At 28.1% G+C, this 23,331-nt stretch overlaps 1 protein-coding gene across 3 annotated transcripts; it reads right to left on the minus strand.

Moving 5' to 3' along the window:
- Positions 1 to 2,013: 2,013 nt before the first annotated feature.
- Positions 2,014 to 22,398, minus strand: LOC113561202. 3 transcript variants are annotated; one of them, XM_026967493.1, is made up of 11 exons: positions 22,260 to 22,398; positions 10,301 to 10,368; positions 10,159 to 10,222; positions 9,968 to 10,060; positions 9,123 to 9,625; positions 8,294 to 8,470; positions 8,066 to 8,209; positions 6,291 to 6,554; positions 5,674 to 5,766; positions 4,391 to 4,586; positions 2,014 to 2,294 (listed from the first exon to the last, which is right to left on the minus strand). In XM_026967493.1, exons 2-11 carry the CDS (start codon positions 10,352 to 10,354, stop codon positions 2,161 to 2,163), a joined length of 1,722 nt encoding a protein of 573 aa, XP_026823294.1. In that variant the 5' UTR covers positions 10,355 to 10,368; positions 22,260 to 22,398; the 3' UTR covers positions 2,014 to 2,160. The 3 variants fall into 3 exon arrangements, with proteins under 3 accessions (XP_026823294.1, XP_026823293.1, XP_026823292.1); XM_026967492.1 differs by having other exon boundaries at positions 9,968 to 10,063; XM_026967491.1 differs by having other exon boundaries at positions 9,968 to 10,078.
- Positions 22,399 to 23,331: the final 933 nt, after the last annotated feature.

The following is a 23,331-nucleotide window of genomic DNA, read 5'->3' on the forward strand; positions in this document are numbered from 1 at the left end:
GTATTGTAACCGATATGTATGACGTAAATCCATTATGAGTTGAACTTGAATCTGTTTATGTTTATATTATAATATACTGTGTACTATGGTATCGTGCTAATTATCATTGGTGCCCAAGAGCAATCATACATAATACCCCTATTCAACATAATATTTGATATAATTCTAGGGAGGTTAAGATTTAATATAAAATTAATAAAGCTATATCAAACTCGATTACTTTATATTATGCTTGTGAATAAATTTGTGTAATAGTCTTATATTTTCGATAAACAATGACTATTATATTAAAATTTAATCAAATTACAATTATTTAACTGTACCTGTAATAAATTAATTTATATTTTTATTGACCACATGTTTATTTTTAGCACAATAATTTTTAAGCAAACAACACAGTTAAAAATAAAAATAAACAATTTGATTAAATAGGAAAAAAAAAATGCATGGCCACAGTGAGAAACATATTTATATTTTTATTATATTTTCCAGCTGGCATTAGAATGATATGGTAAATAAATAAATATGTAAATATATATATTAATATATTAATATATTTTTCCTAATTAACATTAGGAAATGTTGAATTTAAGGTACGTTCTTAAAGGTATTTTTATATTTTATGTAGAAACTTATTAATTAAATTGATTTTTTTTCCAATAGATTTTTGGTATCAAAAGAACTCTTACCTAATTCACGACATAATCTGTATATTATGTCGCTTTTATTTCAATTAGTTGATCAATTATAATCAATTATTGCATTAATTATAAGAATAAAATATTTTATGTTCTTAATTTTGTAACCTTATTAGGAAATATAACTAATTTACTACTGGGCTATTCATCAGGAAAAATATGTCGATATTTAATTTTAATTTCTTCACGAGAAAATGCGTTTACGACATTTATTAAAAAACAGTTTAGTTGATTTTTTTGATTTTTCAATAAAATATAATTATGACATATAGGGCATGATACATGACAAACCAATATTAATTGGTTGAAGATTCTTTGAAATATTTTGAAATATTTCAATGTGCGTTAAATAATTTAAAAGAAAGACAAAGACAGCAAATGTCAAATTAAAATTGATTTATTTAATTGGTAATTGGTTTACGTTACTCGTAATGACATTCGTTTACTTTAAATTGGTAGATAGAACTCCAAAACTTCAAGAACTTCAAAATATTCAATCTTAATATTGATTTGCATACTGAATGCCGTGATTGACATAAATTGTTTTTTAAAAGTATGATATTGGGGGTATTTTATTTAACTCTTTTTCGTGAAATGTTTAAGATGGACAAAAATATTTAATAACAAAATAGCATTTAAAATATTTTAATTTGAAGTCTCCGACACTGTCCAATAATAAACCCCTTCTCCTTTATAGCATGACCACTCCATGTGCAATATATGCAATATTGAGTATACGCTATATACACTATACACTATGTACACGCATAATTTCACGACGTGTTGCGTTTGAAGAATTCAATAGACTTACCAGTTACCATTGTGCTTAAATTATAACAGTGTTATGAATATTTATATAAAGGAACTGTTCTGTTTTACTATACAACAAACTAATAACTATCATAAACTATAACTATAACTATCATTAAACTTCATCATATTATACACAAATATTATTGTGCATTAAACACTTAATAAAAACAATGTACCTTGAATTAATTTAGGTAACAATTTGATTATTTAAAATGCGGGTTTATTATAAAATTCAAACACATTACACATACAAAAATTCTTCATATTATATACATTTCATAATATCTATATAGTTTATACTATAATTAAAAATTAGAAATTAAGTGCTAAATATATAGTTTAGATAATAATATTCTAATGTAATATAATTTACAAATATATAAAACGTTCTATTTATTGTAAAAAATGTAAAAAAATTTGTAAAAAAATAACATATATTCCATTTATAAAATATATAAACACATTATACACTTTAAAAATGTTTATAATATGCTTTTATAATTTAACTATCTTAATTTATCGATTATAACTAAAACAAAACAACTGATAACTGTTTTCTGTACGTTCACGCATATTTTTCAAGTAAAAAATTAAAATTCAATCCCGAAAAAAGTAATTCAAACATATTTTCTTTATTTATAGTGACTATTTAATCTTTATAGATTTTACGTTGTAATCGAATCCACAGGATCATGCTCATTGCACTCGATATTAATGTCACTGCGACCATAAACGAATACGTCATGTAGAACTTTTTTGATGAGATGCACAAAGTTCTGTCGCCTGCAAACAGATGGAAATTGACAATAATTTATTTTACATAAAAATATGATAATCGTCATAATATTAGGTGTTACGATGTACAATTGTGTGTAAAAGTATGTATATATTCATAAGTTACACTAATACTATTATGTGTAATCGTTATTATACTGCGAAAATGTTATATGAAACTAAGTACTAAAATACTATTGTATTATAAAACAATGAGATAAAAACTAATGATGTACCTAAACTGTATACACAATTAAAACTGTTAACATATTCCTATAGCAAAGCTTTTATTATTATTAATATTATTATGATTTAAAGAAAAAAAAACCTAAGGTATTTGGCTTTAGTGTAGTTACTATAGTTCGATAGTTAGAATTGCATAATAATATTATGATTTCGTGTTTATCCTAACCCTATATTAAACAGTAAAGTGAGCATTAAAAAGGAAAAAAATTGTTACGTCAAGAGCTTATGGTAGTTAACAGTATTTACGCTGAGTTGAAAATATATTTTAAAAAAGACGTAACACTTCAAAAAAAAAAAAAATAAATAAAAAAATACTTTCTTATTTTATCAACATCTATCAGGTATGAGTATATCTATATAATATTATAATTTGAATTATATTATAAATAACGCTCATAGGAAATACCTATAGGTGTTTATCTTTATACGTATAATACTCACGCATAAAAATTAAAAATTATACATAATTAATTAATCTTAACGATAATATTAATTTGACGGGAGTGAAATAAAACCAATTGCGCACTTCCTATATTAAGTCATAAATATTAGACATTATCTTCTTAACAGATTTGCGTAGTATATTATTATGTGTTTTAATTATATTTAAGGTGAAAGTTAATACTGTTGATTTTGTAAATAGAACACTTAACGTTTACTTGATAATGGGCAAGATTAATAATGGTTTTCAATAAATACCACTTATCATCAAATAAATACATTTTTAAGAAAAAAATAATATTAAATATTATATTATTAAAGAAGTCTATTTGCTGTTAATTATTGACTTATTTGTGAACGCAGTTTCACGTTTTAACTATTGTACCGTGGCTATAAATATCTGCGGAGTTTTCAAGTGATCAGTTGAAATCGTCTAGATCTTTTAAATTAGTGATTGCGTTGGTGGCGAGTAGTTAATTAATAACACAATCCGATAAAATTACGTCTTATAAATTAGAGACAGCGCTTTCAACTTTGAACACAGCGTAACACTTATTTGCAGTAACAAAGGTTATCTCTCTTTGGGAGTACTGAACGACGACGCTAAAGTTTAATTATTTATTTGCTCCGTGATTTTATCGACTATAGGTGCCATAATAATTGCTAGGTTTTTACATCATTACATGTGTCTATGGTCGTCAGGATGGTTTAGTTAACAGAGGATGAAAGTGCTGTATATGTGTATCAAATTTTTAACTGTATGCGGAAGTTTTTGAAGCAACTCATATACATTGTTATAATATAAAATACAAATGTTAAATCAGTGTGCGTTGTTTATGTTGATGTCATATTATAATATGAAAGTTAATTTATATTTTTAGTTACGATAAAAAAAAAAAAAAATAGGTTCTATTGGCTAGTAGAACGATGCGCGTCGTCAAAGAATCGTTTACGCTGTTATGATATACCAAAAAATATCAAAATGCCGTTGACGATGTTACATTAATAATACCGCGAAATTGTTTTAATTAAAAATATATATTTTATTTCGTTGCAGTTATATCGTATTCATTCTTCTCGGAACAATATTAATCGTCGTCGACCGTCTCTATCTGGGCGCGTATATATGATCACCGTTACCCGCATAAATATCAGATGGAACATGATATTGTTCAACCCAACACGGTACACGAAAACAAACAAACCGATTTGGACGTGTACGCGCGCAAAGGACGACAATTTTTTAACTGCCGCGTTTATTAATGACAGAATAATTAATGTCACATACTACTACTATACCTGGGTACCCGTAACACCGCCATTGTACTACAATATTAATATGCATTTTCGATATTATTATTATTATTATTATTATCATCATCATCGTCATTATCGCAGTGGCCGTTTTGTTATATTACCCGTCGTGAACGCTTGTAGCGGATCCAGCACGTCGGTGGCGGTCTGATTGAAATTGTCGGCCAGCAGGTCGTCGGGCGAGTATACGTGTACGCGGCCGACTAACATCATGGAATCCGCACTGTCGTCGAACGTATTGATCGTATCGTTCGTCGCAATATTGTGCACGTCTCGTCTTTTACGACCGGGATCGATTTTCTGCGGAACAATTATTATTGTTATTATTATTATTATTATTATTATTATTATTACTGTATGCGCGTGATCGTGACCCGTGACATCCACGCGAGTGAAAGCCCAGCCGGCCGGCCGGCCGGTCGGTCGTGCGGCTTACTGCAGCCGTCCCGTGTCGTTTATAGATAGGTGTACATTACAGTGTACGTGAAAAATTATTTAACAGACTGCGAATAATAATGATAATTAAAAAATACCGATTTCGAGGGAGAACGGAGAAATTGGCGAAAAACAAAACATATAACCAGCACATTATCTCTCGATTCCCGATGATTAGTGTTATGCAATGATGTATATTATAATGATATCGATACATTCCGCGTTTTACGCGCGGTCGGTTTCGAATAATTGTCGATCTTCCGCGGAATCGCCGAAACAACCGGCAAAAGTCTCCGGTGGACATCTGCGCCGCCAGTACAATAAGTATATATAATTATATATATATATATAGGTAGGTTATAATTATGTAAATTACAGTTTACACGATCTGGTAGGTGCCTACTTGTCTACAATACTATGCAATTGCGTATATCGCACCGCACGACACATAATTACAACGTATGCGTATTATGGCAGGTGAGCGTTTATCCGGTGATTCTATACACGGGTACAATGCGTAATATATATATTGTATTCCGATCTTTGCACGCGGTTTCGTTGGATTTACTTTCTCGGGGCATTTCTACGACGGCCGTTGTGCGATATCATGTATAACATTACGATAGGGAACGATGAATGCGCACACCTTTCGACGACCCAATCTACCTATGTGTTCTATCGGACACGTAAAAAAGTCATCGAAGATTCAAAAGCCATTCTAAACGTCGATTAATCAATACACTACAGAACTGTTTATTAAGCAAATCGCGTTCGAAACATTGAGCTTGATAAACGTTAATGGTCGTATGGTCGTATTATTATAAGTTGACAGGTTACTTTCGCTACTTCAACAACGTCGACGAGACGTATTATACTATTAAATTTATCGTTGAACTTGTGCGTTATCGAAATTATCATTATATTGTATTACATATACGTCAATTATACGTACTTGATTCGGATCTGAACACGGCTGGCAGTTGAACTTGCACAGCTCGACGTTGCACTCGATCAACAGGTCCATGACGTCCGGGAATTTGAATGCCTATAAATTATTAATAATAATATTATGCGACAAACTATACATAACTCGCAAGTTATATCGATATCAATATATTATCTATCACGGGTGTCGACATATAGTGGCAGGACGATGTCAAGTTGTTGAACGTGTGGTTTTTTTTAATGGTTAGAAATCGATAAAATATAATTTAAGTACCTAACATGAAAAATTTTATTTTTCACGGATAATTTTTTTATAGCAATCTACAATATCATACATATAATCATACTATAATCATTATAATCAATATATAGAAGTACAATAGTGTAATACTACAAATTAAAATACATTATTAATTAACATTGTACATTGATAAAAGTTTTCAAGCATTATTCTATTGTTCTAAAAAACATCAAAAAATGTCTGAGAGATTTTATGCTAATATAGGTACTATTCATAGCCTCTCTTTCTAGATTGTCGAACGAATACAAAGTATAATATATTGTTCAATAACTCGGTGCGGTACAGTACAATTTACGCTTACTATACATTATATAGATACGTACTTGGAAGTATGCGTAGGCTATCAACGACCCGGTAGCCGGGTTCGTCGTCGTCTGGAAGCTACCGAAAAGTTTGGGTTTTGCCACGCATCCTTGAGCGTCAGTTAGCTGCAGTTGATTGCCCGACTCGGGGTTGTTGTCACGGGCCACGCATTCTCTCACTAAGACGTTAAATCCGGGGTCACCATCGACCGTCACGACCAACGTCATGGTCTCGCCGATTTTTACCAGACCGTTAGCGATCGGAGCGAATGGTCCTTTGCCGGCCTGCAAGCACACCCGTCGTAAATGGTGTTAGTAAAGAAAAAGTTAAAATGAAAAAAAACCAAATAAATAATAAAGTAAGGGCGTAGTTAAACTATAGTAATACTATATAGTATTTTGTGCAAATATTATAGTACTATAGGAATTTAGAAAAAAAGTAATCATAAAAAAGTATATTGATATAAAAAGTAATGGCTAAAAAGAGTAAAACGCATACAGAAAAAAAGTATACTGCGACTATATATATATTCTAAATTCTTAATATTTGAATCAAAGTATTAAAAAAATAAATATAGTAAAATAATAATAATAATTTTTATTATTATTTTAATAATAACATAATTTGATAATCATAATTCATTTTTATAGTAACAGTACCTATTTCATAAAGAGTCTGCGTTTTAATGTTGCACAGACTATTATGATGTATAATAATATCCACTAGGCACCTATAGTTTGTGTTTAATAAAATCTACATTAAGTAGGTAATCTGTTAACTAATTTAACTCTCACAAATATTTTTAAATCATTTTCATTTTCATATTATTCTTATTGGTTTACTCATTACTATTATAAGCAGTTATACTACACAATATGTCGACAGTTTAAACAAAAGATTAAATTATTGCATTAATAAGATTATAAATTATGTTTATTTTTGTAAGTACATAGTCTCTTTGTAATTGGTTTTTTTCAACTACTTAATTTTTTACTTACTACTTTACTACTTACTTTTTAGACAGTACTTTCTATCATACCAATGTTATTTACAGGTAATATCCTACTCTGTTTCTAAATACATCATACATAATACAGGTACCCACCGAGAAACTGTATTATAAATGTATTATGTAATTGTATTGTAAAATTCATTGTACGCCACTTTCACAACGAAAATCGAACATACATTTTTAAGTAGATAATACAATAATTTATATTTAGGTAGTTCGCTGTAAAAAAATATATTATTTATAATGATTTGGTTAGGTTTATTAAAACGCGTAAGAGTTAAGTATTTGATTGAAACGAGCTTCAAAATAATAATAAAAGCTACCGTGATAAAGTTTGAATTAATTATTAAAATATAACATAATAATAATGTACAAACGGTGGCTTGACGTATAATTTTATGTATATTTCAATCCATTAAAGTTTAATATTATTTTTGCTCAAAAATTAATTACGTGTTAAATTTTTTAACGGTTTTTCTGTTTAAATTAAATTTTATTTTTACAATTTTACCAAGTATCTTATAATAAAGAATAACCGACAGTGTTTTTAAGTTATTATAAACATAGATATTATTGTCATCCCATTGATTTAATAATTTAATTTAACACAACAGCTTTACACTGGTTCGTTTTGTAAGGATTTAATGAAAAGCACATTATTTATCTAAAAATATTTCGTTTGGGGAACACATTAAATTGTTTGGCTTTTGTTAGTCAAACGTTAGTATATATATATATTGTTATTTAAAAATATGATTAAAACAACAATATCGTCGTTATTACTTGGATATCGAGTCGGGCAGTCGCCGTATCTCCACTGAATGTCACCACTTCCTGGTTCAACATACCGATATTCAACGCGATAGACAGAGCTTTGTTCAAATTACCTTCCCACAGACATCTGACACTACGTATGACGTCCCAGACCTAAACGAATTTTCATGATTACGAGCGTACAATAATATTTTATGTACATAATACTGTACGAAAAGCGCGATGGCCGAGACTTACTTCTTGTATTCCCGGTTCGTTTTGTATGACCAATACGTTTTCCAAGTATGCCTGTTTGCCCGAAGAGAAATCATCGACGAAACGTGTCCCACAAGAGTTCAACATCACTTTGAACGAATACTTCGTCTGACCGGAATTCGGGCTCACATATCTGCACTCCGGTGTGTTGTAGAACCCCTGCGTGGAACAATAATTATTATGTGTTTATCAGCACTCGGCAGAAACCGAATATATAATAATGACATGTTAAAGCGCTCGGTATTTCACGCGGGCGGGTAAATGGGGATTTACTAGGAATTTGCGTGCGCCCGACGACCCACCGGACGCTATGCACGGATCCTATACATTATGCAATAAATAATAATCATTATTCTGCCAGCACAGCGGCCACTAGCCAGTGGCAGATTTTTCGGAATGGTGTGCATTTATACATAGAAAATAAAAACTGTTGTTATTATTAATAGTCTACAATAGAAACTCGCAAATATTTTTTGATGAAAAAACCTTAATTATATGACATATCGGTATCAATGATGGCAATAGCTTAACTAATTGCTATAAATAATATTTTTTTTGAAATCAGTAGACAGTAAATAGACATTTTAATAAAAAAAATGTTTCATTTAAACATTTCAGATTTAAATAAAAGTAAAATAATTTTCACTTATTATGAATGTAAAAAATTCAAAATATAAGTACATATTTTTTTAATGGCTAGAGGTACTCAGACACGTCATAGAAAGCTCTTGATTACGCCATTGCGTCAGCCATAAGCTAAAAATAAACGGTTTTGATATACCTACATAGAATAATAATTAATCATATTAACCTTTGAGTAAACAACGCCATCGTACGGTCTGTTGAACTCGACGTTGATGGTCATCATGTCTTTCGAACATTGCACGTTCATTTCGTGTATGTGTGGTGGATGTGAAATGTCGTTGGTGTTGAGTTGGAAGCTTTGTGGATTTTGAAATTGTGGTCGCAGTGGCGGATTAGTGGCTTGAAAACTGGTCGGCACGTCCACGAAGCCTGGAGTTTGTGGCGAGGCGTCTGGTGACAACGAGGGCAGTGATTCCTCAACCGGTGCCAGAGACTGTAGCGGCGTGTTCTCCGAAGATAGTGGGGGTGGTGGCGTCTGACTGGGTTCAGAAATGAAAAATGGGTTTAAGGTCGCGGGTGGAGTGCCGGTGGGCTGGTATTGCGATGAGGTCGTCGGTATAATGAACTCCGGTTGGGGTGGTGGTTGCGGAGGTAGATAACCTCGGTAGTCCGATTGACCGGGAGAGACCACGAACGGGCGAGGACGCTGTTCGTTGTTGTCCTGGCGAGCTAAAATACGTAATAAATTTGTTATGATGACACTTCACTTAGTTGGTATAGTAATGTATAAAACATTAACTTTTAAGTGTCGTATAAAATGATACATTGTACGGTCAAGTATAATACCGTAAATCGATCAACGTATGATTACGATATAATAACTGTGTAGATCGAACGATAGGTAGCCGATTGTCTTATGAATTTCATTATAAAATTCGTTCAGACCATAAATAATACATAGGATTGCAGATGGATAATTTAAAACGAATTGTTCACATTCTTTACGTGTATATATTATATAATGTCAAGACGATAAATCCATTTAATTATTTTATATAGTAATTCAATAACCTGAACGCTGGTTTTGATGATTTTGATATCTTGTCTGTAACCATGTGAGTATATGGTCCACCGTCTGGTCCATAGAATTTGGAGCTATTTGAGCTACTTTCGTATGTATTTCTGAAATTTAGACAAGTCAAATAAAATATATTAATAATGGGCAGTATGCCCATCGTACTTTCCACTTTGTCAGTGTTTACCTCTTGCTTTTCGTATATCATCGGATTTGACGAATAGAGCTCGATCATACTCCACGCCCAATACCTGAAAGACAATTACGTTATATTATGGTAATAATGTTAGCTATTATTATTTTAAGTGTTGTCACTCAGTTTCTCTTACTGCGTTGCATATCTGTCCAATGATTAACAAGCTCGTCGCCCAATGACGGGTCATCGTGAAAGATTGATCTATAAAGATACATAATATAAATGTATATATGAATTAATGATCTTAACGTGTATTGATATATACAGATATATACATACATTTACATATAGAAATAGTTTTTAATAATAAAATATAGATCGAATTTTCAAGTGGTTAGAGTGGGAACTCGAGTTACCAACGTTTTTATTTGAATTTGATGGATTATCTGTACTCCTTTCACCTGGGGTTTTTTTTAAGAATTCGTTTTTCTAAGATTAATAGTCGAAAAAATTACGTGGTTCAACACTTTTTTTTTAAACGGAAAATATTTAAAACGAGACTAATGCCAGTAGTATATCTTATTATAATAGTAACATAGTAATAACAAGATTATTATTAGAAAATAAATTGGAATTTGCAAGAAAGAGAATGGGTTACGAGCCCGTGGGAGCCGATGTATTGTAGGCACCCGAGGAATAATGATAATTTCATGAATATTTACCATAAATACCACTGTGCGAGATTCTACATTGTTAATTATAGATATGTACGAAAGTTTCTAAGGTATTCGATTCTTTTTACATCTAATAAAGAAAGTGTAAGTATTCACAATAATTTTTTAATACATTCAAATAAACATTTTTTACCGGCAATTCAATATCAACCATAATTTATTAACTAACCACCAATCATAAAATTAAAACCATATTTATCAAGTATAAAATTATATTGGTTTACCTACTGTTCTTACAAGTTAATCGAGATTCGAGTTTCGTTAGAATAATTGAATTATACATAAAATAAATATATATTTGTGATAATATGCCATACATAATATTTGTACGAATCTTTATATTCGTTTAGTTTGTTGTTTTAAATACCAGAATTAAAATACAATAATAGCTATTATAAGTTGTAACATTAGTTTTATTATAGACTTTAGTAATAATATATAGTTTGATATTGATTTGTTTGGAATAACTTTACCTACTGTTTATAACAACAACAACAACAACAACAACAATAATAATAATAATAATAATAATAATAATAATAATGTTTTTAGATATTTTAAATGAAATAATAGTTTTTTTTTGTGGTTACTAAGTTGTACTTAAAATATTTATACTTAATTTTATAAGTTTTAATTATAGTATAATCATTTATCAAGTATGAAGTATTTTTATTTGAATACAAACAAAATTTAAACGAATTTATAGTTGAAAGTAATTTATTTACTTTTTATTGGATACTATGTAACTTACGCATATAAGTACTCCTTAATAATTTATAAATACAACTTTTTATTATAATATTCCATTTTCTAGAGTAGATTGTTTGAGCATTATTGCTTGTTAGGAAACATTTATTTATTTTTATAGCTTATAGATAAATTAAGGTTTAGCAAAAAATAGATCTATCGCGTACTAGGTATACCTTATGTAGTTTAATTTTTGTTTTCATAAAAGTCTGGTGAATTAAAAAGTATTTAAAAACAAGTGATTAATTATAAAACTAGGTTCTTTTTTTAAATTTAGGAGACTCGGTGACATCTATAAATGATACGTTTCCAATATATTGTCTTATTTTTAAATATTCAGCAAGATGCATAAAATTTATTCGTAAACTTTAATAATAGTTTTCTTTAAATATAAAAATGTTATTATCCTAAATCGACTAATTATTTTTATTTTGTATTATATTAGTCATGTTTTATTATGGGTTGAATTAAATTAAGATTGAGTTTAAAACTAAATAAATGTTGAATTTTATATTAAGTAATTATGTAAATTATTCAAAATATTTAATTAAAAACATTTTATATTCAATTATAAAATATTTGTATGAAAAAATATATCTAATATTTATGCTTATATTTAAGGTACTAAATTAATTATTTGATTTAATTGGATTACATCAATTATTAAACATCGTTTCATAATACTACCACAAGAACCTTTAGAAATAAAAACTTCCCGAGGAGATTGTTATTATTTGATTATTTTACGACGGTTTTCGGTATAAAAATATAACTAACACAGAAAGGAATGTTAAAAAATCCTGCAAGTGATTGCAGATCATTATCAGAAGGAGACTCATTACATCATTTTTTTTTCTAAGATGAGGAATATTCTTTGCGTTTGGGATCATCATTTTAAAATGAATAACCGCCGTTATTAGTAGTACTCTTTCTCTATCGTGAGGTCGTTCATTAGCATTTCAACTTAATTTTATTTCTTTTAGGCTTATATTATGTATACATTGTGGCTTGGTATTTCTCTCGGGAGATACCAATGCAAATTATACCAACGCAGTCATGCCGATAAAAAAAGTACATTATTATTCAACCTCTGTATGCGTTCAGTCTAGGAAAAAAACCCTAAAAGCCCATTCCCCGTTCTCACGGTATTTTTATTAATTTAATAAACACGATATTATGCTTATGTGTGATATATGTAAAATACTAAAATGAGTGCATTTTACCTGTGCTAACATTCGTTTTAAAGTATATTTTCAAAAACATTATCATATACTATAATTATATATACATAATTTTTCAATTTTGTTCATTATAAATAAATATGCATTATTATGCATTATATATATATATTATATATGTTTGGATACATTTATAGATATGTCATATATTTTAACATCATAACTATAAAACTAATAATACACGATAAATAAATAGGAAATGCGTTCAATATTTATATTTTAAAATTAATTAGAATTCCGTTTGTGTAATATATCGAATATATCATATATTTACATTATATAATAATAGGTAATAATATATTTTTTATTTATAATCATTTTTAAATAGCTATTTAGCTCTTTTAATTTTCCAAAAGGTTTATTGCAAAATAACTATATACATTCGGTGCTCTAAAAATAAGATATTGATATGTATATTGATACAATTAATTGTTTTATTTAATATTTAGAAAAAAACCACGGAGACGATGGAAATTTGCTGTCATAAATATGATGGATTATATTAAAATACCGCAAGAAAAAATATTTGAAATTAGGATAATAATTTGTGTGTTGGTAAATTTTTATTATTAAATTATATAATTATATTATAGTGATGACTTATTATAAGTAATTATTTTAATTGCCTTTATTTTTTTTTAGGTATTATATATTATGATATAATTATTAACTATATTTAACAATGAATAATTACGATTGTATATTTGCAATTTATATAGGTACATAAATTGCAAAACTTAAAGCCTCAACTATTTTACAAATATATTCTGATGTACAATTATTGTTAGATTTTAATAAATAAGTAAAAAAAAAAAAATAGTAAGTACTCGTAAATTTTAAAGTATTTACTAAAACAATTGTATAAGCCATATGGCATGTTCAGCGATGATCAAGATATCTAATAAAAGTACTTCGACATGGACATGTTAAGATACAAGATACGTCAATGTTGACCTCTAGATAAAATACATGAAACATTTTTAAAAAGATACTATATACGATTTTATATATATGTTTCGAGAAATATATTTTTAAATGTAAAATACTTCAATATATTGTATATTCTCTAATTTTCATATTTACCGAGTGTTGGTTCAAGGTTAATACACTTTATTTCTAGACGCATAATGATATAAATAATATCACGATTGATGAAGAATATTAAATTTTTGAAAGACAATTTTATTCATAAATTACCATGAAAGATTCCACTACAATCAAGAATAAATAAAACATTATAAAATCTAAATAAAAAATTAATTTCACATAATTTCAGTTATAAAAGAATACTCTTGGCATTATATAGCAAAATATAATAAAACAAATTGTTGTAATTCAGGCAGTTTTAAAATTTTTACTATCTCCGTTCTAGTGAAGTGTATTAAATCTTTTCGAAGCTTATATTTTGTCACAGCTATTATACAGTTATATTATTTTAACAATGTAAGGAAGTCATAGAAATATTATAAGTTCTTTCGTCGATCCGCGGCAGTGTAACATTCATCATGTTTGACGAAATTTTAATGGTACCTGTATGCATATTTTTACGAAGTACACACCATTCACACGTACATTGTGTATAATGATAATAACAATAACAACGTGTATACCTTCAACAGTTGAAATAATTTATGTGGGTGTAAATGTGTAATCGTAATGTATATAGATGTGATATAATTTACTCGTTATATCACTTGCATTTTCGTAGGATCACTATAATTTATAATTAAACAAGACACTATATACATATAATATTACAATAGTGCGTACCTATTTTTCATTCGACTAATTCTACCGCATAACGTAATGTAACACCGTGTTATAAGAAAGGAGGGGTGAAAAACCGTGAGACGTATTTGCGTACGGTGTAAAGCCATTTAATTACTGGACACTCTGGTTTATTGTTATTTAATAAACCTATTTTTAATTTCTCGTGTTTTCGTCTTACGTTTTTCGTACATGGAAAATTTTCAGGACAACAATATTTAGCAATCGCCCGTGTAACAAATTACTATTAACTATACACGTCCGCGAGCGAGCGCGCGCGTGCACACACACACACACACACAACAGTTGGCCGTTAAACGCGGAATTCGTTAGTATATACTTAATAATATGCCGAATACTATGCATCGCGACGTGACGAAATATAAACGACCATCGTTCGAGTTCGGAGTAGGTACCTGCGCGTTGTGTATTTACCAAACAAATAAACGAGGGGCTGATCTTGACCGAATAAATTAGTTTTTATCGCGTGCATGCTTTTTGCGTTTTCGCTGTGAGAAACGAACCGACTGGTCAGAAAACCCAAAGCGTTTCCTAACGTTTCTTTTCTTTTTTTTTTTTTTTATCATCTTTTGTTCCGTCGTACATTCGTACCTACCGTATGCGCAACGATTAAAAACGCCAGTGAACTAGAGCAGTATATTTTCGTTTTTCAAAATAACACGTGCCGCCGCTATGCAAGACAGTCTTGGATTATAAATAATAATAATGATAATACCTCTACCTACGTGGCTACGTAGCCTACGTACAATAAATATTGTAGGTGGGTAGTAGGTACTTTTACAGATATTCTCGTAATAAACGCGTACCAAGAATAACGAGTGTCACATTCTCAGTGCAAAATAAACGTTATAATAAAGCTTAAGCAGATTTTTGTATATCTTTTTACTGCGAAAAATCAAGAGAACCCAGAAGAATAAAATACACGTTTATTTTTATTCATACTATCCGAATATTTTCAACACGACATTTTCGTCATCTCAAAAATAACTTCTACAAAATTATTAGTATGCAAATATTTTTTGTTTACCCGTTTTGACGTATAAACAATTTTTTTTTTTTTTTTTTAATCAAGATTAAAGTGTTGATTTAAAATTTCTACGAAATTATAAAGCCGATTCCAGAGAAATGTAATGTACGTTTAAAATATTCAATATTGACATACTACCTCATTTAATATACACTTTAAAACATATTTTATATTTTTATTATTGATTTATAATACAAAAGTCTAATACATTATTTTCATGATAGGGATAAGCAGATCGTATTTTTCTAAATGTTCCAAGACATTGATTTTCAAGCACAAAATTTATTTTACATATCAAATAATTTCAAAATTCAAAAATTAAATTTTATTAGCATTTATTTTATTATTTTAGTACATTTTTCGTTTTACAAAAATGAATTAAGTTCAATAAAAATTCGCATAATAGCTATTGAAAAAAAAATAATTGTTTTATTGATTTAGATTTTATTACATAATAGCTAGGTAAGTCATTCTTTTAAGCTGTATTATATTATAAATATTTATAAATTACATTTATAAAGATATTTTTTTTTTTATTTCGAAACATTAAAATCTACGCCTAATGGCTTATTAGATAATATTTTAAAATATATTTTTAAACTTATATCGTAAAATAATTAATTTTATTAAAGTAATGTATATTTAAAATACTTGAAAAAGTTTAAGCTTTATTTTGATGTTTTAATATATAAAAATAGCACATCGAATTAAATATGTAATTAATTTTTAAAAATTTAATAATTTTATGTGGAAAATTTAAATTATTTGATGTTTGTAATGTTTTTTTTATATTATTATACATTAAGTAAAAGCATATTATTATGAAATATTATCTATTTATTTAGTGTAATAAGTTCAAAATTACGTTTGCAATGATATGAGAATTTATTTTCTAATGTGTTTATGAATAATACCTAAAACCATTCGACTTACGCATCACATTTACAATGTTTACTATAGTCTTGAAATTATAATTTTGTTTGTAGGTCATTTAAATAATAAAATGCAACACGTTTCATAATTTGCTTTTCATAATTCGGCTGTGAGAATTATACCAACATTTCCTCTGCAAGAATACATCTACACCGCAGCTAATAATATGAAATCCCTAAATTAAGAGACGCTATATTATTATATCTTTAATAAATATTATATAAATTAACGAGATGTTTTGGCAAGATGTGCGCGCATAACTATAATACACTGCAGGAAAAGTATACGAAATAATACTGCAGGTGCTTATATTATACCTATAGAACACTAATGGCTAATGCACCCGATCGTAAACTTGATTCGTTTGCTCTATAGAAATGCCAAACCGTAAGATTACTTTCAAAATAAAAAAAATTCCTCAAAAACTCTTACAACAGTGATTTTTTCGTGAATATAATATGTGTACACTGTACAATGCGCATAATATTATTATTATATCGGCATGTCCTAAGTGTCCTAACAATCAAATACTTTAGAAAACGATCGTATTGTATAAACATTAAATTAAATTAAACATTGATTTTATAATCAAAAAAATAACACTGCAGTTATCAAACAACTGTACTATAAACGTGCATTTCTTGTACATCGATAATATAAATATAATATAATGTGTAAAATGATTATAACATACCTTCAATCACGTTTTAATAGAAAACTATAGCCGACAGTGCATCAAGAATATTTGTTTCGTTTCAGACGATTTTTACATATTATTACTATTTAAATAATACACGGACGAAATTATCCGTTTTTGTTATTATGCAAATATTATTAAAATATAATCTCGTACGAAAAAACACACAACTGCTTATTCGTGTGTATATAATACGTATGTACATAATAAATTATATAAATAAACTTCACATTATACTGTTTTGCCGTATATGTACAATGTACATTTCGTATAGCGGCGCGTTTGTTTTTATTGCGCGCGGGGAAGTAAAGCAAAGGAAAAAGTGAAAATGCATAAGTCACTTGACCCTCTCTCCTACCCCCCTCGGCAAAGGTCATTCGTCGTCGTTCTGTGAAAGTGTCTTCGCGGATTATCACGATCCACCGGGACCAATTACGTCGCAAAGATGGTTATTTCGTAACGTTTTGATTTCCGGCCGGCCGACGACGGTAAAGAACTTCACACTCGAGTAGCTTATTTATTATATTACGAGGTAAGTGTATAGGTACACTTATAATATATAATATTACATATATATATATACAAACACACACACAATATTATATTATACATAGCGGCTGTGGTGTGTGCGCATTATTATAGTCATATTTCTCCTTTTTGATTTGTCATCAGCTTAGAGTGTTTAATTTTCAGGTGATCGTGATCCGGCTATTTTTGTCGGATTTGCATACGAATGGATGAGCGATGAGCGACGCGTTTTTCGGAAAATTCGCCGACAATGTTTGCTCGCGGCAAACACGCGAAACCATTCGGGAGAACAGTAACTATATTGTTGTATGCTCTATAAACCGTCTTACGCATTGAATCGTTTTATTAATATTATTATTACCTATTACCTATATAAGGATCACACGAGATCGATGAGTCTGCAGTGTTTTCAGCGGTTAGGTCGCGCGCATATCAAGGTCGACGATGAGTGACGACTCACAAGACCTGTGGATACAATCGTATTATGCGGGACGACACACTCGACAATTAACGATTTACCCGCCGTATCCACCTTTGTGCACAGCCTCCAGCAATGGTCCGAGTATAATTTATTGGAAAACCGATCGATCGATGATTCGGCTATTAAATGCAACGCGGAATTAAACCCGTCGACGATGGCACGGCAAGTCGTGCGCGGGCGCGGAATATCTCACGGCGATTTCGATGGACTTATTTCTGCAGTGTCGTCGTTGATCCGATCCTTTGAAACACTTGTCGAACTTTTATGCCGACATCTCGTCGGGGGGAAAGTCTACTACCACACTACTACTGCGCACGACTCGATGATAAGTGAGCGGCAATATGGTTCGTGTGCTGCGGGGACGCAGCGTTATTATCACGGAAGATGTCAAAAAACGCGATTTTCTCCCATCGATCGGCGTAAAATCGTTAGCCGCCATTGTAAACTTGTTAACGATAATAATGTAAAATATTAATATCGTGCTCCGTTCACATAACGATATAATAGTTTTATTGTAATGTTTTACTTAATATCGTGGTCTCAGCTGCAGTATCCGTGTTCGCAGAAAACAATAGAAAAAAATTTATTAAAACCAATAATCGAGAACGTTTCTGTTCACAACGGTAAAAGTAAGAGAATATCAAAGTTATAGACACAAACGCCCAAGTGCTTGCGTTTTAGAAGGCGCGTGACTTCTTATCGTAATTCGTAACGCGCTTCGAGGTATGAACGTAATGTTGTTATAAGATATTTAATAAATATTCATATTTTGATGTAACGAACGATTTTTTTGAAAATAAAGTAATGGTTCATCATTGTTTTCGTACGGTATTTTAAAATTATTAGATAACCTACTCTCATGGGAACATGAATCATTTATAAGTATAATTCACAAGGAAAAGTTTAAGATTTGGCTATTTTTATATATTGATAATTTAACTATTATTCTATTTAATATACAAATGGTTGAATTATTGCACTAAGAAACAATAAAAGCTACACAATTGTGCGACGGATATCGAAAATGGGTCAGTTTATCAAAATTGTTCTAAATTGAATCGAGATGAAGCTAAATCGAACCCTCCGGAAAAATGTACAAAACAAACCCTTAAAAAGAATTTCCACTAACAATACAGACATAGCCCGTAAGAAATATCATTGTGTGCGTTTTGAAAAAAAATGTGAGTAGATAAGAAAATAAATGAAAATTCTATGGTACGTTTTCCTGTACATTCTGTGAGTCTTTATCAAAAAGGAGTATTATAACTAATTATATTATATAATTATAATATATAATATGATAACGTTTTTATTTGATTATAATTTACAAGTGAATACGTTATATGCAGTTAAACACTTTAATATAAAGCCTTAATTAAATTATTTAATATTTTTAACTACAGCAATACCTACTGTATGGATATTTAGAAAAATATTCGAATGATTTTAAAAGCTGTTCTTAATAAATTCTCAAATTTTAGAACATTTAATTGTTTTTGAATTATGCTAGGTTATATAATCAATCATTAAACATTTAATGAATCAATAGTGAGAATACTTAAACATTATTTAGTTGTCCATAATTTATTGTACCATTACATTTTAATGAATCATTTTTTTTTATGCAACTCAGCATTAGTATCTTAATATACAATTGAACATTTAAACAAAATGAATACCTACGTAATTTAAAAATTATTTACCATTAAATAATAACATTAATGTTAGACAGAGTTGTATAAATATTATTTGTTATTATTATTATTTTCATTCATTATCTAGTTTTAACGAGTCTTCGTAATTTAAGAAAAGCAATCAAGGTTGAATAAAAAAAAATAATGTCTATAAATTTATAAAATTATGTTTACGTTTTTTTAGCACTAAAATACTATAAAAACTCAGTCTTTCAAAAAAAAAAAAAAAATAGATTGCTTAGTTTCATGAAATAAAAGTATACAACAAAAACACGATAATAACATTAACAGACTATAATAATAATTATTGATTTAAAATCAAGAAAATATAATTGTTGGTATATTTTAATATTTATAACTTATATATTGATTTATATAACGCATTATTTGTTAAATTACGTATCTGTTTTGTTATAAACATAACGAATTTAATTCAATCACCACAGTTCACAGTAGTATAGTTACTTACTATACATAATATAATGTATAATATTATTATACAATTATTATAGTTTAAATATGTTAATTTATTCATTATTGATAACCAATGAAATAATAAATATTATTTTATAAATATTAAATAAATGTATCATTGAAATTTGCAAAAAAAATCTAAATATTTTTATACGTATATTCTATTCATTAATTTAGGGTTATTAATATAAATACATCATGATAATTATAGATGAGAAATAAATTACATTAGTAAAAAAATATACTTGGATTCAATCTAAAGAAATTTGTAAAATTGAGCCAATTAGGATTAATATTAATTCGTATAACATTAATTTTTCTATAGTTTTAATTAAATAAATAGTTATAGAAGTACGTGATTAAGCAATTTTTTGATAAAAATTATAATCACCATTATTGTCAAAATAATTATTGATTTAAAACACTAAAACCTAACTGGCTGTCTTAAACTCACTAACAAAATATAAAAATCAATTGATAATAACCCTGTGCATTTAAATGTATGTTAATAATAATTATAAATAATTATTATACATCGTAAATATTTATTATTATTAACTTAATATCTATATATTTTACTTAATTTACTGATGAATTCTATAAAGTTTGCCTCAATTAAAATAACATATTAAAAATTATATTTGAGTGAAATAATTTGTTTTTATAAAGTTAAAATGTTATAATATCACAAAACTATTTAATTTATCATATTATATTTTATTAAAAGGTTTTATATAATGTGGGATTTTAATTGACTTAAAACTTAGTTTATCCTTGTTATTGTTAATAATTTAATAAAAAAAATATTTTTTAGTCAATCGCATTTATAATTTTGTATCTATACAAACATGATACATATAATACGATTACTAAATAAAATTAACTATTTTAAATAATAATAGGATGAATTTAAAGTTTGAATTTGAAATAAGGAATATACTCGTATACTTTGGTATTGTAAAGTTAGTCTCCAAATCTGCCAATTTTAAAGGGGGAATTTTATTTTAGAACATAATGCTTAAGTTCAAAATGTTAGACGAGGCTAAAAAAAAAGTTTAAATTAATTACATTATTATCATACATTTATAATATATTATAGATTATTAAATTGTTCAGAGTAACTACTTTAAGAAATTAAAATAAGAATAAGTTATTGAAAGAAATATTGTCAAATATTTGTATTTAAATGTTTAATAATGTATAAGAATGTGTATTACATTTTTTATTTTCAGAAATATCTAATATATACAAGAAGAGATTATTTCACAACTACACGTTATAGTTTTTGTTTTTAAGTAAAGAAAATACTTTCCAGGTATTTACACTACGATGTAAATCTAAGTCATAGTGAAATATATTATACATGTTTCGCTCTGCACAAACTTAATATAATATAAAACATCGGATTTCTATCTTAAATATACCTATAGTTGCGTGAAAAATTCTTTGATTGACTAGCAATGTGTAGCACGTTCACATTATAGCCAAGTAATAATTTTGGTTGTTTTGCAATTGTGCAAAAAAAAAAAATCATCCCTTTAACACAATTATTTTGATGTAATATTGAGAATCTAATATTAAGGGTATTTTTACTAAAGCAATAATATATATGAACCTTAAAATTATTTATTTTCACCCCGATATACATGTTTGATTGAGTGTGGTATTCAAAATTTAAGTTCCAAGAGATATAGTGATTTGTAGTAAATTATTTAGTTAACAAATTATTTTATTTAAGTATATCGTTTCTCGTGTGATGTGGTTTTAATGAAAATGTCGTTTGATTATTTTTTTTAAAATTTCTAACTTACCTTATTTTAGAAACTGTTAGAAGCAACTGTGATTCTGACAAGCACAAGCACTATTTAAAAATGGTTAAATAAATTCAAAAATAAGTTTTTAAACACAATATTATTGTTGAAAAACAATGTTCTCCTTTGCATTCACCTTCACAATTGGTAGGATCCAATTCGCAGACGTCTGTTTTTATATAGCCATCTCTTAAGATATGTTTTTAGTGGAGTGGTATAAGGACTTTCATTTTTCAAGTATTTCTCTACATAATATACGAAAAGCAAATAGTTGTTAAACTTTTTATCCACTGTCATTGCTAGGTACAGTAGGTATATTGCGTGGGTTTTACAACCAGTTAAATAAATAATACTACATAACAATAATTAACATTTTTTTTAAATTTAATTTTAATGTTAATAATTTATAATGAACAATAAGTTCTTACGAGCAGGGACAAATATCGATCGTGTTTCGTCGTCATATATCAAGTAAAATAATACAAACAAGTTTTATTAAGTTCCTATAAAGCATATTATTACCAAAACACTATAGATTCTCATAAAAAAAAAAACAAAATATTGGTGTTATTCCTATAGAAATGTACATATCAAATAATTTTGATTTTGAAAATGTGAGGATACTAGATATTATTTATAGGTAATACGTATAACGAGATTAAAAATAATCAAAGATCTAAACGATTGTTTTCGAGGCAAAATTAGGATAAAAAGCAATTTATCAAAAAATTATACACAATATAATATCATAATAATTTATAGGTACACTTTACGAGTATATTAAACGTTATAAACATTAATTGACATCAATTTTATGAACGGTGGGTGTATTTTCACATATTTTACATTTATAAAATAATGTTAACATCATTTTCTGTATTTTTATTTCGTTTAAATTCTATTTATTTGACGTTTATTAAATTAGTTAAAAAAAAATAAATAAGCACATTGTTGAATTCCAAACATTATGTACATACGAAACATGCTTCGTTTGAAATAATGAGTTTTGGTAAAATATTACAGATAGCACATATTGATTATAAAAAAAACCATCTCTATTTTAAAAGTACCG

The sequence above is a fragment of the Rhopalosiphum maidis genome, chromosome 1 (genome assembly GCF_003676215.2).
Source record: "Rhopalosiphum maidis isolate BTI-1 chromosome 1, ASM367621v3, whole genome shotgun sequence".
Taxonomy (NCBI): domain Eukaryota; kingdom Metazoa; phylum Arthropoda; class Insecta; order Hemiptera; family Aphididae; genus Rhopalosiphum; species Rhopalosiphum maidis.